Consider the following 16516-nt stretch of genomic DNA (forward strand, 5'->3'; position numbering starts at 1 on the left):
ATGTAGGTCATTACATGTGTGAGTTTACAAGTTGCATAAATTTTGTCACCATGTTGTAAAATAACAACATATGAGGCTTCGTCCTTGGATTAATGGAAAAGGGAAGAAGAAACCTGTTCTCAATTTTTGGACTTTTTCTCTGATGTGAATTTTACTGAGACACTGAATCACTGAAACATTTGTTGAAATGAAACCATGTCACAACTTTAAAGGGAAAAATTGATGTTTAGTAAAACTGGTAGCAACTTCTAAGGGGACATTCCACAGCAGGAACTCGGCCCTTCTGTCTCTTTCTGTGGCATCCAACAGTTTCGACAATTAAATTAACTTAAAGACACCAAAACAATGACAAATACAAGTTACTGGATGAATGAGAATGTAGAAAATACAACAAAGGAGGTTTATTATGTAGCCTCTATGGTGAATTTTGCATTTTTGATGAGGTTGTTAGAGAGGAAAAGAACCTGCAACTAATTGAGGACCTTGAAAGGACAGTAAAAATGTCTCATTGTGTAATCAAGTAGTGTCACAGCAGTTTTTCAATAACCTTGCCAGCAAGTTGATTTCTCGCGATATTTGTGAGTTCACAAATCTCTCAAGAAACCATCTTGCTCCGCTCCCGCCTTCACTTTTCGTACAGCACCAAGTTGGTTCGGGCCAATCACGCAGCAGTTTTCGTGTGTGGGGCGGGATATCCGGGTGTGACGACAACACCAAGCGCCAGTAGATCAAAACAAACATGGCAACGGAGGACAACGATCGTGTAGATGCTGCTATTAAGTCAGTTTTAGCTGAATCTCCTATCGCTTCTTTGAAGGAAGAACAACAAGAGGCACTTTGCGCATTTCTGGATGGTAAAGATGTTTGTGCTTTTTTACCTACGGGTTTTGGTAAGAGTTTAATCTACCAATCGGCTCCGCTCGTTGTGAAGATCCCGCGATTGGCTAAAAACAAACCTGTCAGAGGCGGGACATACTGTTGCATTGTCCAATCGGTGCCTCTTTCCTCCGAACGGATTTACATGGAGCGGTCCCAGATTGATAATGTGGAGTACTATCAAGTACGACACAATTATTAATCAGGCTATTGCCAGCTTAGTTTTTCAAGGCCACTCAGAACTACTTTTAATAGAGTAGGAAGCTTTTTTATTCCTGAAAGAAGTTCTACAGGGATGGTTCTAGCAGCCGGAACACATTTAAAGGTTCAGCTGCCCTAAAATGACCTGCATGTTCCTGCTGTGGAAAACAAGCGATAAACATCTGAAATATGAGCCTGACTACACAACGTGCTTTTTGTAAGAAATGTCTGACTTAATCTTCAATTATGTGAGATGTTTTAAAAAAAATGTCTATTTTGTAAAACAGGCACCTTAAAAAAGCTGTCAGATAAATATAATAATGTAGAAAGTATAATATTTCCCTCTGAAATGTAGCAGAGTGGAAGGAAAACGCAGCATAAATGTTAAAATTGTACTTAAATCCTGTATTCAATTAAAATTTCCATCATTATTGATCCAACAGCTGCATCAAAAACACTAAATATGCAGAGTAAATACATTCTGAACAAAACCTCACCGATGATCAAAGTGAGAATCTGGACATACAGATCAGTTATTTAAATTGACTGTTCACAGTGGTAGTAAAAATACCTTCCTGTCCTCGTTCTTATTTACATAAACTGTGTTTCTTCCAAAGGATGTGAAGAATCCGTCCTTAATTACATCTGTGAGCCTGAATCTGCTGCAGCTCTCATCCCTCCCACTGCACGACTCCTCTGCCAGACGCAAACACAGGCCTCGGGCTCCTTGTAATTATTAGCACATTGTCCGAGGCGGAGGGAAATGCAAATCTGTGCAACAGATTCTGAAGAGCTTAGAACTGCCTGGGAGCTGAATGTCACTCCGCATGCTGCTGTAACTACACCGTTTAAACCGGCCCCCATGACAACTTTCTGAGTGTCAGCAGCGGATTGAGTTGGACAGGAAGTGCCTGTGGAGAGACGTGCAGATAACCATTCAATCAGAAGACAAAAGAAAACAACAACAGTCGGATCCTCGATGAGTTGAACAATCGCTGGTTGAATTTTTTGGGTTCCTGTCACCCATGGCAACAGGGAGATACACTGTCCTGCTGCAACATGGCTGCTGGGGGAGCTCATTTTTTCTCTTTTTCATGGTCAGAAGCCACAGACTAAACATTTTTATAAAGCAACTGATTTTGTTTTTCAGGGTAAGAATAGTATAACAAGAATAAAAAACTGTTTTGTATTACTGCAGTTGGCACAAAAAGTTAGTTTTTCCTCCTGTTCTTTGAGTTTAAGTAAATGAAAGTCATGATTTTGTCTTTAGACGAACATCGTGCTTGCTGGTGTCTTTATTAAAGTGAAATGGTAGCCATTTAATGTTTGAATCATATGTCTGCCATGAGCATTTACAGGAGCGACTCTGGATTTCCACTGGGATGTAGAATCCAACAGACATTCACCCCATGAGCACCAAAATAACAATAAATACTAGTTACTGGAAATAATTTCAGTTCTATAAGCACTTAGAAAATGGAACAATTAAGGTTTGTTATGATTACATGGCAAAATTTCCATTCTTGATGGACTGTGAAAAGTACAACATAAGATGGAAAACATCTCACCTGTAGATCCATAACTGTGCAAGTTATAAAATCCCATAAAAAGAGGCTGTAATAAATCAGTTCATGTAAAAGAAATGTTAAAATCACAAATTTAGGAAGGAAATATTACTCTAAAAATTCCAAATCAGATAAACCGGCTTTGAAAAAAATGGTGCTTTTTGTTGTTGTTCTCTTCGAGTTCAACGAATCATTGTCAAACCAAATGCAATGAAAAATTGTGTTTTCCTCCATGAAAATGACCCTAAAAGGGTTCTTGCAGTCACAACATGCACAAAAGTTTTGTGAAAATGGCCACCAAGTTCCTGCAATGGAAAACAGCACGATAATACTCTGATGTTCCACACAGAAAAAAAGAAAAGCACAGAAAAGAAATCATTCATTTACCCTCCGTGACATCCATTTTCTTTTGCTCATCCAAAGTTGGGTTGCAGTGGTAGCAATTAAGCAGGTCACATCCTTCAAACCAGCGATGATTTCCACTTTTTCTTGGGGATTCTCCAGGTGTTTCCCAGGTCAGATGAGACATATTCCAGTTGAACACATTTAGAAAATCCCCAAAGAAGAAGGCATCCAAATCAAATGAACCACCTCAAGAACCAGCAACCTACTCCATCTCCAAAACTAATCTACTCTAACTAGTCTCTACGATTAAAACCAGTGACCCAATGGAAGAAACTCACGCTTGTTTCTGTGATTTCGATCTGAAATTTCTTTACTTGATGCAGCTCGCACCAAACCCAGAGGAAGCAATCTACCAGAATGATAAAACTGTATTTTAACAGATTCCAAATGCTTATAGATGTTATATACGGATGAAAACACATTCATTCAACACTTTTGTTGTGAAAACTTCTGTAATTATACAATATATCTTAAATTTAACCAACAAATCTGTGTAAAATTACAGAACCAATACTACTTTTGCTGTTATTCATCACTGTTTATATCTAATTTTATAAAACTATTTACAGCATTGGATTTGAATTTAACAAAAAGGAAACATTTGTGAAATTATGGAAACTTTATGAATGTGTTTCAATAATTTTTTTACATAAAAAATATTTCAGTAGACATGTAAATGCTCTGTCAGTTTAAAAATTTCACTAATATTTTTCTCTATTTCAAAAAAACTAGAAACAAATATGTAAAATGAAATGCAAAAAATCAGTTATATCACTTTTTTTTTACAGTATACAGGACAAGTTCGTATTTCTTCGCACTTTTGTTGTTCTTTTTTTTTAAATAAATGATCCTGTGACCTAGACGTCAAGTCAAGTTTCCCAACAGAACGACACAATGACTGAAGTGAACTTTACTCTGCACTCAAGCAATGAAAGTGACATGAAACACAATAGGCATTTGTGCAAACACGATGGGAAAAAGCTCAAGGGTGAAGCTTTACTTGGCCTCTGACTCCTTAAGTAAAGTGAGCATAGCACGTCTAAACTCCACAGCTCTATGGAAACGGCTGTGGGAGGACATCGAGCGCCTGAGATGTGAGAAAAGATTGTACGTATGTTTCCACCGTCAGCTAACAGACACACAATCAGTGCTTGGTTCATTTTTATGACATATTAGAGTCAAATGTTTTGGCAGAAAAGACTTTAGATTTCTCTTTTTATTTCTCACATGACAAGAGCAAGAAAAAAGCCACTTTTTGCCTGTTTTTTCTGAATAAAATGTTCAATATATCAGGCTGTGACTGATACATGAACACACCTCTCTGGGAAAACCTTTAGAATATAAACAGGAATAAAACTGAAGAGTTTAGCGGGTGGAAGTGCTGCTGAAGTAGAGATTTTTGCTGTAGAGTTTGAGAAAAAACTAAGAAAATGTCCTTTAGATGTATATACAACTGAAATATACAAGCACAAACAGACAACATGTCGTAAAATAAGCATGTAAATATGGATTTAAGATATTTCTTTCCCACTCAGGTGACATGTTTTTGCCTGCAGAGTCTCATCTTAATGCAGCTTTATACCTTTCATCCACGGCAGCTCAGAGACAAATACTGTATTTTACACCAGAATAGCTTTGCTTCCATTTAAGATTACAGCGTTTCAAATCATATTTATGGAATTGCGCCATGTTTTTATAAATAAAATCTTCTGTAAATCAGGCTGTGACTGACATATGAGCAAACCCTTCTGTAAAAATCTTTAGAATGGATAAAACTGGAGAGTTTGGCCCACATAACTGGTATTGAAGTGGAGATTTCTGGATCGACATCGGAGAAAAACAGAGAAAACATCTTTTATTGATAAGTAAAATTGGATTGTACTGACGCAAATGGACAAACTGTAGCAAAATAGACATCTAAATATGTATTTTGGATGTTTAATTTGTCAGAAAGATGACATTTTGTGTGCAGTGTATTAACTTGACGCAACTTTCATTCCATTAAGTCTCAAGGAGTAACTTACACTCCACTGTATTTGTCTGACAGCTGGAGTTACAGTTCAGATTACAGGTTTTTTTATATATCTTTCATGATTTTGAATGTTTGTGAGGAACTGAATGATTAATTGTTCTTTATAAATGAATTAGCATCGAGCAAACATGCAAATATTTCTTAGAAAGCACGTGTTGGGCGCAGATTTAATTGCCGTTCATGACTCCTTTGTGCAGATATTGTGTGTATTCGGTGGTTTCCTGGTTTGCTGAATGAGTGAAGTGAGATCAGAATCAAAGAGGAACGCCTGAGTAAACAGAGGAACTACCAATGAGCTCTGCTGTTACCGTAAAGTATTGTTTGAAACCTCCCTCTTCATAAGGTGTACAATAGTCTGGTCAACCCCCACCCTGGGACACACAATGGCAGCGCTCAAGGCTAAAAGAAAATGACCGCAGAGTGGAATGAGAGTCTGCCGGCAGCTGAGGTGGATATTTCTGAGCAGAAACAATGAATCTTTTGCGGTTTGACGACACAGAGGACCTAAATGGCGTCCTGTAACTGAGGGCCACAGGTGAGTCTGACACCAGCCAGTGTGTTCGGTGCATCTGCTGCTGAGCGCAGAGACAGCTGGACAAAAGGCCTGAGACACGTGCAGCACGATTCACCGGCTCAGCGCTGATGCAACTTCAAACTGCCCTCCTGCTCCACATTTCCTCCACTGAGAGCGAGAGAAAAAAATCAAAAGAAGAAAAGCATTTGAGTCAATATATAATTGCAGGACTTCTTGTAACATAGTTGACTGGTATTATAGTTGGCATTTTTGCTGTTTTCAGGCCTAAAATCAACATGACTGCCTATAACCAAACACCACATGGCATTTTTACACAAAGATTCTTCTAAATATTATAAATACGACTGAGTAAAACTGAAACTGAAAGTCATTTATAAGCATATTGTAGTAAACCTGTTGACATGCCATAAATCCACACTTGACTCACACACTACTTTATATCAAATAACTCAGAAAGCCTTGGAGTCTTTCCAGTCTTTTCTTCAGGAGGAAATGACATCATGTGGAGCAGGTCATGTGATCTGGAATTAACACACTTCCTTGAGAGGTGTTTTTGTAAAGAAGCAAAAATGACCATAAATAGACACAAAACGACCACAAACACACATAAAGTGACCATAAAAAAACAAAAATGACCATAAATAGACACAAAATTACCGTGATTACACAAAAAAGCACTGGAAAGAGACATAAAATGAACAGAAATAGACAAAAAATGACCACCAAGACACAAAATGACCAGAAAGAAGCAAAAATGGCCATGAATAGACACAAAATGACCGTAAATACACAAAAAAGCACCAGAAAGAGACATAAAATGACTGGAAATAAATACAAAATGACAACAAACAGACATAAAATGACCATAAAGAAGTGAAAACGACCATGAATAGACACAAAATTACCGCAAATACACCAAATAGCACCAGAAAGAGACATAAAATGACCATAAAAAGACAAAAAATGATCAAAAAGACACAAATTGAATAGAAATTGACACAAAATGACCAAAAGAAACAATACTGAAATAGACAAAAAATAATCATAAATTGACACAAATATGAAGATTTTGATCTATGAGCAGATGTTAAAATTAAAGAGCTTCAGAGAATAAAATAATATTTGTTTGTTGCTCATGTGTTGAGTCACACTGACCTAAAAGTAGACTTTTTACACCCATGTAGTGACCTCATTAGTAGCCCCGACTATTTTAAAAGTCAATTAATCAGTTTGAGTAGCTTTTTAGTAGACAAAAAGGCACATCTTTAGGTTTTCAGTGTATTTGTCTGTGTTTTTTTACTCTTCTATGACACTAAACTGAATATCTGGGTCTTCAGGGAACACTGATTGACATTTGAAAACATTTTCTAATATTTTATCGGCCAGACAACTGTTCGGTTAATTGCGAAATTACTCGACAATGAAAATAATTGACTGTTTCAGCCATCAGTCTTATACAATATGATATATTTCTGTAGATTAATCTTCCAAATTAGCTCAAATCTGAACCTCAAACGCTGCAATATTCATCCAGAAACATCATAGATAAAAGCAGAACAGGAACAGGAACCAGAGTGGTTTTATTTATGATGCTTAAAGTCAATGTTGCTGATAATATTACCATTATTTACTTGTGTGAGGTTTTGAATGCAGGACACAGTGGTATTTACTTAAATAAACAGTCTGAATATTGCTTCTAGCTGCCCTGAGGAGTGAAGCAGTTTCATGTGAGATAATCCACCGTCACATTTGTGTGTCTATCTCGGTTTAACTGTCGTCCTTCAGCAACAGGTCAAACTTCACATGAACAAACAGCACACAGCAAACAGAGCAGAGATACCAGACAAACATTCCTGTACAAGAATTCCTGCACTGAGGCTCCCCTCAGCGTTTTACACTCTGCCTCCAAAACGTGAGCTTTTCAGGAAATTAACCGGCGTCCCGCTCTATGAGCTGGAGCGCAGGAATAACCTCGGCGTCTGCTTATTGTTAACCTGTTTTTGTTCGCTGCTAAACCACCCATTTCCATGACAACGGCCTTTCAAGCGTTTCCTGACTTCACACGCTGACGTCACTGCTGCGACTCTCAGCCTCCTCCTGCAGTGTTTTCACAGAGGAAGCCGACCTGATGCACACAAGCAGCTACACTTCTCACTCGGCAAGCTGCAGAAGCACCGTACAGTGAGCAGGTGGAGTTTCACAAGAAGGCTTTGAAAGGGAGGCCTGATCTCAGATCTGCGCCTCAGGGCAACTCGGGGCAAAGTGCCAGGCAGCCGGAGAGCTCTGTGAGGCCGACGGAGTGACCTGAAGAGTTACACAAGCGCTTAAGTAACACAGACTCACTCAGCTGGTGGGGAAAGTTCCCACCAGAATCAAGGATTAGCAGGGAAATGAATGAAAACTGATTTAAGTGATAAAAGTTTGATGATTATTATACCAAGAGTTGTAGATTTTCAGGAGGTTGAAGCAGAAAATACATCCCCTTCAGTAAAGAGAACACACGTATGTTCAAGTCAAATCACCATTATGTCAATAGCACAAAAGTGGTGTTACTAATGAACTCAACAAGTGTTAATATTGGGGTTAGAAGCATTTAGTGTTGATGTGAATTTACCCCAATATTGTACATGTTACAGGTTAAAATTAATCCAGTTAATTCAACCTAATTATGGACATTAGCCTGTGAAAACCTGGTGCCAGAAAAGAAATGTTGGAATACTGTAATGTCAAAAAATGGTGAAAAAAAATGCAAAATCAACAACAAATATCTGAAATAATAGTTTTAAATACAGCATTTTTTTCAGCCAAATATTCAAAAGGAAATACAAAAATGATTTCCCATTTTACTATCTCCAGTATATATATATATTTATTTTTAAATAATGGCAAAAATCTATAAAATATTCATTTTTATTTTGTGCTGATTTAATACAGTAAAAAAATGTGGGGAAAAAATGGTTGTGATTGTACGTTGCTGTATCATAGTTAATGTATAAAAATCAGTATTTTTAGGTGATTTTAACAGATTTTTTTGTAAATTGGCAGAACACAAAAATATGTAAGAGAACAGTTAACTGCTAAAATTTACCATCTATTATTAGATTTTTTTTCAGATTTAAATACAATAAAAAAGTGTCCATTTACAATCACACACTGTAAAAAAACTGAATTTTGTTGCAGCTGTGATTTACAGTTTTGGTCCATTTTTTACAGTAAATATGCAAATCCATAACTATTTTCTGTGATTTTAGTAGTTTTTTTTAAAAAATTTCATATATGAGAAGAAAATTTAAATATGAAATGGTGAATTATTTTTAAAAACTTTTGTTAAGAAGTCTTTAATTCAGCAGAACAGGAAAAATGTGTAAAATAACAGTTAAATGCTAAAAATTTACCATCTGTAATTAGATTTTCTTTTGCAGATGTAAACACAGTTTAAAAAAGGTGTCCATTTAAAATCAAACATTGTAACAGAAGGGTAACCACAGAGCTTAATCTAAGTAAATTAAATGCAAGTCTAAAACATTAAATGACTAACTATGTCACTAATAAACCCAACAATGCCTCCGATATTAACTTTAAAAACATGAATAATGAGTTCAGACATAATTAAATCAATTTATAGTCTGAACTGTCGCCTGGTGCCTGAATTTTGCATCTAAACAAAGACATTTCCAGCACAAACTGATGCAGTAAAGGCACTAATTGTTGCATAAAATCCACCAGAATGCAGTAAATGAGGTGAATTCTTACAGATCTGCACCGGTTTTACTTCTATTGTTTGCTTCCTTACGTGCACCCTGACAGACCAAAGTGATACTTCAAGACCTTTGGCAAAAGCGACCTGACAATCACTACTGTGAAACCAGAGATCTCATCACTTATTCACAGCAAATGAGTCACACGGCAGAAAGGGGAAACACAACGAGGAGGCTCACTTCACCTCTCGCTGCTCTAAACCATCATAAACTCTCATTTCCTCTTTTTACGAGCTGCAGCCGGCCGCTCATTGAAACAGGCACCACTTCTGATCTGGATATATTTTTTATTATTCCATCAGCATAGCAAAAAAAGAAAGGAAAAAAAGAAGGAAGAGATCAAACAGTGATTAACAGAGAGCTGGTGGGACCTTACAGGCCGAAGAAGAAGAAGAAGATGATGGTTTGAGGACGATAAAAAGAGGAGCGCTGCAGTTTGAAGCACTGGGAGGGCTGGTGGTGGTGAGAGAAGGGTGGCTGGGGGGGTTTCGTAAACACTTGCCGGGGTCCAAAAAGTCAAAAAATGTGAAAATGTGCACGGCCAGCTCCTTGCTAGATCCCCCACCTGCTCTGCTCTACCTCCCAAAGTGCAGCAGCTGAGGACGACTTCTTGATTTCTGGGGTCAACCTTCTTCTTTTTATGTCTATATAAGGCAGCTGAAACTACAAAAACAGTAAAATGGAAGCTCTGGGAGGGAAAAAAAAAGAAGAGACCCTGAAACAACAAAAAATATATATCCATATCACAGTGTGTGTGAATATCCAGCGTCCACATAGTGTCTTATGGATGCAACAGGAGAAAACGCTCATTCATCCCAGTACAATCAGTTCTGAAAGTCTTTTTTTTGTTGTTGGTTTAATCCGAGGTCCTAACAGATCCATGATACACATTCTGACATATTACAGAGGCAGTTGGAGCCATGATATGCTGATGTAGGCAAATGGTTCTCTGGACTGTTTCTGTTTTTAATTTTTTTTTTGGATATGCAGCTGGAGCTAAGCTATAAAAAAGCCCCGAAAAATAAAAGAGAAATCATAGAAAAACAAAGCAGATAATTAAACAGATTATACAGAGTGAGAGAAAAAAAATGGTTTAAATGAAATCTGGGGTTATAGTGACAAAAAAAAAGAAAAGTATAACTGCTACTCTCTTCAGCAGGAGAGAGGTTGTGGTTTTATTTGCTTTTTTTGTGTGTTTTTTTTAAATTCTCAGCTACGTTTTTCTGCCTCCGAGTGTCCAGGCTGGTGATGACGGGCGGGATAAAGGTGGGTGGGAGTATTAGGATTTGTAGTTTGAGGTAAGCCAGGTGAGGCCCTCGTACAGTCCGTCCCCCGACGTCGCGCACGAGGGCTGAACGTACCAATTCCTATCCCTGATCCGCGTCAGGCCCAGCTTCTCCTGGATCTCGTGGGGCTTCATGGCGTCGGCCAGGTCCTGCTTGTTGGCGAAGATGAGGATGATGGCGTCCCTCATCTCCCGGTCGTTGATGATCCGGTGGAGCTCCTGCCTGGCCTCGTCAATCCGGTCCCTGTCCGCGCAGTCCACCACGAATATGAGGCCCTGGGTGCCGGTGTAGTAATGTCTCCACAGGGGCCGGATCTTGTCCTGGCCGCCGACGTCCCACACGTTGAACTTGACGTTCTTGTAGGTGACGGTTTCCACGTTGAAGCCGACCGTGGGGATGGTGGTGACCGACTGTCCCAGCTTCAGCTTGTACAGGATGGTGGTTTTCCCCGCGGCGTCAAGTCCAAGCATCAATATTCTCATCTCCTTGTTGCCGAAGACCTTGGAGAGCATCTTCCCCATCTTGTTTGATGTGCATAAATACTTTGTTAGTAGAAGGAAAGAAAAGTGAGGACTTCTCCAATGAGAGAAAAAAGTTTGGATAGAAAAGTGTGCAGCTGCTGGAGGCCTCACACAATATTCAAGTTACAATTAGCTGGACTGGTGATGACCTGAGCTGCTGGGCTTCACTGGCAGCTGGATGAATGAAAAACTGGGTGTGGATTTATGTTCATGATCCAGTGAGATAAAAAAAAAAAAATCACATCCGCTTGTTCTGAACTTAGCTCAGATTTCCTTCAGGATCCACACGTGAAGCCCTGAATCCAGTTGTGCTGCTGGATCTGACACACACACAGTGGGCTTTTTTCCCTGCCAAATCAGGCCCAGTCTGAGCCCGGGGTTCCCACTTCCTCCTCGGCTGCCGGCTGTCCTCCTGTCTCCCGCTCGATGGATCTAGCACCGCCGCGTGTTTTTCTCACCAAAACGCGCCACAGTCGAAGCTCTCCGGTGCGTCTCTGCGGCGGGACATCCAGAGGAAGCGGATCTCTCAAAAGGTCATTGATTCGGCCGACTTTCTCGCGTTCCCCCCTGTGACACAGAAGCAGGGAGGGGTGTGAGTGCAGAGGACAACTTTGGAGCCGACAAAATGTTGTCGGTGCGCACGGAAACGCGCAGCCGACCCGGACACGGTGCGCAGCGGCGAACGTACCTGCGTGTGCGGCGATCATCCCCCGGACCCCGGGCCGTTTCTCCCCGCTCTTGCCGCTCTCTGCCTCCCTCTCGCCGCTCTCTCTCTCTCCGGCCGCTCGGTGCTCTGTTACCGGAAAAGGTGCGGACCCAGATCAGCCGCCACTTCCTCCACACCGCTCACACACACTGCTGCTGCGTTCAGGGACCCGCCCCGAGCTCGGACGTTTCAGACACAGGCCAGACAGGCAGGTTTCAGGGGAGGCCAGGCGTAAATCAAAGAACCACAGTATCACAGATTTTTTTTTCCTTTTTACTTAAAGTACAGCTGCACGTTTCCTGCACTATGCATCTTTTTGGTGCGATAACTCATGAAATTATGTTCCGAGAATTAGCTATTTTTCTGCAATCAAAGGTATTTTTAATAGTCTGAAAGTCTCCTGTCAAACATTTGGACACGCCTTTTCATTCAATGTTTTTTTATTTACTTATTTTATATAACTTAGATTAATACTGAAGACATCAAAACTATAAAAGAATACATATGGAATTATGTTATAAACCAAATAGTGTTAATCTTCAGTATTAATGTACAATGTAGAAAATAATACAAATAAACTAAAAGTATTGAATGAGAAGGTGTGTCCAAACTTTTGACTGGTAGAGTATATTATAATATAGGAGGGGATTTGCCAAATTCATTACCTTAACTCAACTTGATTTTAGTCAAGGTAGTGATTGAACCAGTGTTGAATAGAATAGAATAGAATAGAATAGAATAGAATAGAATTGTTGTCTTTCAGGAGACATTTCAATGAAACTGTGCAGAGGATTGTGGATCAGAATGGCTAGAAAAGCATGTAAGCTTTCATGCTGCAAAATTCCGAAAAGTCGGACATCTTTGCATTTTAATATAATATATACTGGAACATAGTGAATCTTTATCTGGTGTAATGTAGGCCTACAGTAGGGTAGTATGGATATTAGAATGCAACCAATAAACCAAGAAGACTTTCCAGTGCAATATCATTAGATAGAGTAAGTAAGAGTAAATGGACTCCCCAGCCCCTTACAAACAATAGCAGATATGTTGAATATTAATGCATTATGTACATAAGACATATGTCTCAGTGAACAGATCTGGAGGGTCGGTCAGAGCTGCTTGGTTGTATAATTTGGTGGCTGCTTTGTTAAAATGCATCTGTAAAGGAACAACAGTCATAGAAAAATGGTCCAGCAAAAAAGTTCTGCCAGAAACCTGTAGTTACTGAATGTAACTCCACTTTTATGAGTAACAGGCTTTGTAGTGTTCTTGTGCAATGTGTTGAAACTCTGACCAAACACCAAGTTAAAACAAAGCCAGTGAAGACAGAGTCATAGCAAGACTGACCATTTACTGCCACACTTCCTCATGAACATGTCGGTGAAAAGGTATTGCCTCGATGATGAATTTAAACAGATTTCAGCAGATTACTTTCATGCTCAACGTGTCTGCCTTGCTTTCTGAAGAACCAGGAAGAGAATCTGGAAATAACCTAACAGGACATGAGGTCATCAGATGAACCAGCATCAAAAATAAATCTCTTTTACCAACTGTTTTAACCTTTAGCAGTTTTGAACACACTCTTTAACTGCAATTGGTAAAGATGAATTATTTAAACCTCGTGTTGTCCTTCGGGCCAAAGTGATCCGTGTAAAAGTTTGAAAATGTGGGGAAAAAAATAATTCGCAATGAAACTTCTGATGTCCACATTTTTGGGAAATTTTTGAAAATTTTTTGGTGAAAAAAAAAAGAAATGTTAAAAAAATGTTTCTTCAGAACATTCCGGGGAAGAAAATTCTGAATGTTCATAAAGAAATTATTAGACGTTTTACTGTTTTATATATATATATATATATATATATATATATATATATATATATATATATATATGTGTGTGTGTGTGTGTGTGTAATCACTTTAGACATTTTTTGGATTTTTTTGGAAGATTTTTATTCATTTTTTGAAGATATCTACAGGAATTTTTTTTTGCCAAATTTGGGGGATTTGAAAAAAATTCTTTTTGAAAATTTTGCAAATTTTCAGAAATTTGGGGAATTTTTTTGCTGAATTTTTGGATTTTTTTCAGAAAAGGAAACAATATTTTTTGGTGCTCGTAAATGAAGACAACAGGGGAGTTAAAGGACACAATCTGTAAAAAAAAAAAAATTAAACAATGCCTTAGTGGCAGCACAGGCTTTACTGTTGGTCGTTTTGTTTGGCCAGACTTTAGTCAGCCCCCAAACATATAAATTATAATAAAATTATAAAAATCAGCACACTGTCAGGACACAGATTTTACAGAGCATCAGCAGGAATTAACCTCCTGACTGACCTCACCGCCAACACATGACAACTGCCTTGTTTTAATAAGATGTTTAAGACAATAGATTGCCCTTATTATTCATGATTTAAGCAGAAAATATTAAATCCAGTTATAACAACTGTAAAAATCTATTATCTGTTTGCTTCATCATAATAAAATACAGAGTAAACTCTTCTTAACATATTTTCATATTGCACCGATTAATCAATTAGAGGTCGACTTTTGAATGTAATGTCAACTATTTTGATAATCATTTATTCAGTTTGAATAATTTTTTAAAGAGAAATAATCATAGTCCAGTGATTCCAGCTTCTTAAATGTGAATATTTTCTGATTTCTTTGCTTCTCTGTGACTGTAAACTATAGATCTTTGGGTCGTGGACAAAACATGACATTGGAGAAAGTCATGCATTTTATAGCCCAAACAACTAATCAATTAATCCAGAAACTAACTGACATTTGCTGTCGGTTGCAGCTCTACTTTCATCAAAAGCCATTATGAGTTAGAACAGAATGACCTGTAAAATCACATTACATATGAGCCATGAGTTTAGTGGAAATGAATGAGAATACTTCCTTATATCTAAATCATTACTACCTTATTGACCTCATATTTATTTATTGTAAACCAGACGTGTTTACTTATGTTTACACACAATTGCACCTTGCATGTACTTTTTGCAATACTTTAAGACGTATTTTCTCATATATGATCAGCACTGTGCAATATCCAGAAGAGAAACATCTGCTATGCGACTGTTTCTAATAGTTCTTAATACACCAAATTAACAATAAACTATCCCATAGTTTTCTTAGATATACTTGCTCTGCTATACATGCTATACTATATTTGTCAGGTATTTGTTTATATTCTATATTTGCACATTTCTTAATACACTAAAAATGTCAAATATTGTGAATGCAATGACAGGATCGCTGCTTAGTTTTGTTATACGCCGTGCAATTACGATGAAGAAATTCTCTTCTATCTGGAGAATATTAATTGTAGGTCGTCTTTGTAGTACCTGAAAGCTTCTCTAATATGTATCAGGAAAATTGCAGCTCTTGTGATTTGGATATTGGATTCCAGTAGTATGTTGGTTAATTGTTGATGCCTATTGTGAATGTTAATGACTGTGTCTTATTGCCTCTTTCTTATTTCCCCTCTGTTTTATGATTTGATTGCTTTCATTATCTCTGTTTTAATGATTTCTGGCTGCTATTATGATCGTATAATGTCATTTTTATTCATGTTATTATTTTTCTTTGTTAATCACTTTGAAACTTTAAAGAAGAATGGCTATAAAAATAAAATTTGTTGTATACATATATATTATTCTCAACTTCTGAGGAGTCACAGGCCATAAACTAGAGAGTAATATGAATTATGAGATTTCCCACTGTCAGTAAACGCACCATACGCCATTTCGCATGCGCGCCGTGAGGATGTGGAGAGCAGACCGGTGCATGAGCTCATGTTGACGCCATTTGAGCATTCATTATGAATGGAATCAGGTCTGTTAGAACCTGGAGCTCCATACTACCAGACAGGGGTGAACACGTGAATTATAGCCGAGGACCGATGCTGTTCTGCGGCCTCAGGAGCAGCTCTGACCCGCTGCAGGGTCTTTCCGACATCGTTCATTCAAACAGTCCCTGTATGACTGGAGCGTGACGTGGAGGCCGTGACAGCAGGAGGAGCAGGAGGAGGAGGAGGAGAAGGAGGACAGAGTTTCATTGTTCACAGCAGAATATTACCTGACACCTGCTTATTAGCACTGACTAAACACACAGGAAACTAAATATGGGCTCCACTGTAATTACAGCACAACTGAAGTGAGCTGTTAAGGAGCTGAAAGCAGTTTCTGAAGTCATGAAATAGGTGATGTCATTAAATATATGTATGAATTTACAGTGACTCATATAACTCTGATTTTACCATGACCGAATCTTTGAAACACATGCACCTTTGTCACATTCACAAAAATTCATGCATTTTGTTCTTTTCTAAATTTATTACAGCTTCTCTGGAAATATGACAGAATCTGCTGGGTCCAAAATGTAGCTACATACAGCAGTTCTAACATTTGGCTGAATGTCCATTGACTATTTTCACAACAGTTAGGGAGTTTTGTAGCCCTACAAGCCACTCGTATCTTTGATCCTCCTTTTAACAGAATTGGTCCATTTAAACCAAATTTGTTGTCTTTGTGACTTGTTTCTTCATCACAGTCCACAGGTTCAAATCTAAAACCTTAATTCTAGCCCAATTAAGTAATTTATTTATTAATTCAATTCAATTCAA

The 16516-nt window shown here is 38.2% G+C and overlaps 1 protein-coding gene across 1 annotated transcript; it reads right to left on the reverse strand.

Annotated features, from left to right (window-relative positions):
* Nucleotides 1–9639: 9639 nt before the first annotated feature.
* Nucleotides 9640–12044, reverse strand: arf6a (ADP-ribosylation factor 6a). The gene is made up of 2 exons (XM_022212586.2): nucleotides 11868–12044; nucleotides 9640–11746 (listed from the first exon to the last, which is right to left on the reverse strand). Exon 2 carries the CDS (start codon nucleotides 11177–11179, stop codon nucleotides 10652–10654), a length of 528 nt encoding a protein of 175 aa, XP_022068278.2. The 5' UTR covers nucleotides 11180–11746; nucleotides 11868–12044; the 3' UTR covers nucleotides 9640–10651.
* Between the last annotated feature and the right edge of the window lie 4472 nt (nucleotides 12045–16516).

Source organism: Acanthochromis polyacanthus, chromosome 16, assembly GCF_021347895.1.
Source record: "Acanthochromis polyacanthus isolate Apoly-LR-REF ecotype Palm Island chromosome 16, KAUST_Apoly_ChrSc, whole genome shotgun sequence".
Lineage (NCBI taxonomy): Eukaryota > Metazoa > Chordata > Actinopteri > Pomacentridae > Acanthochromis > Acanthochromis polyacanthus.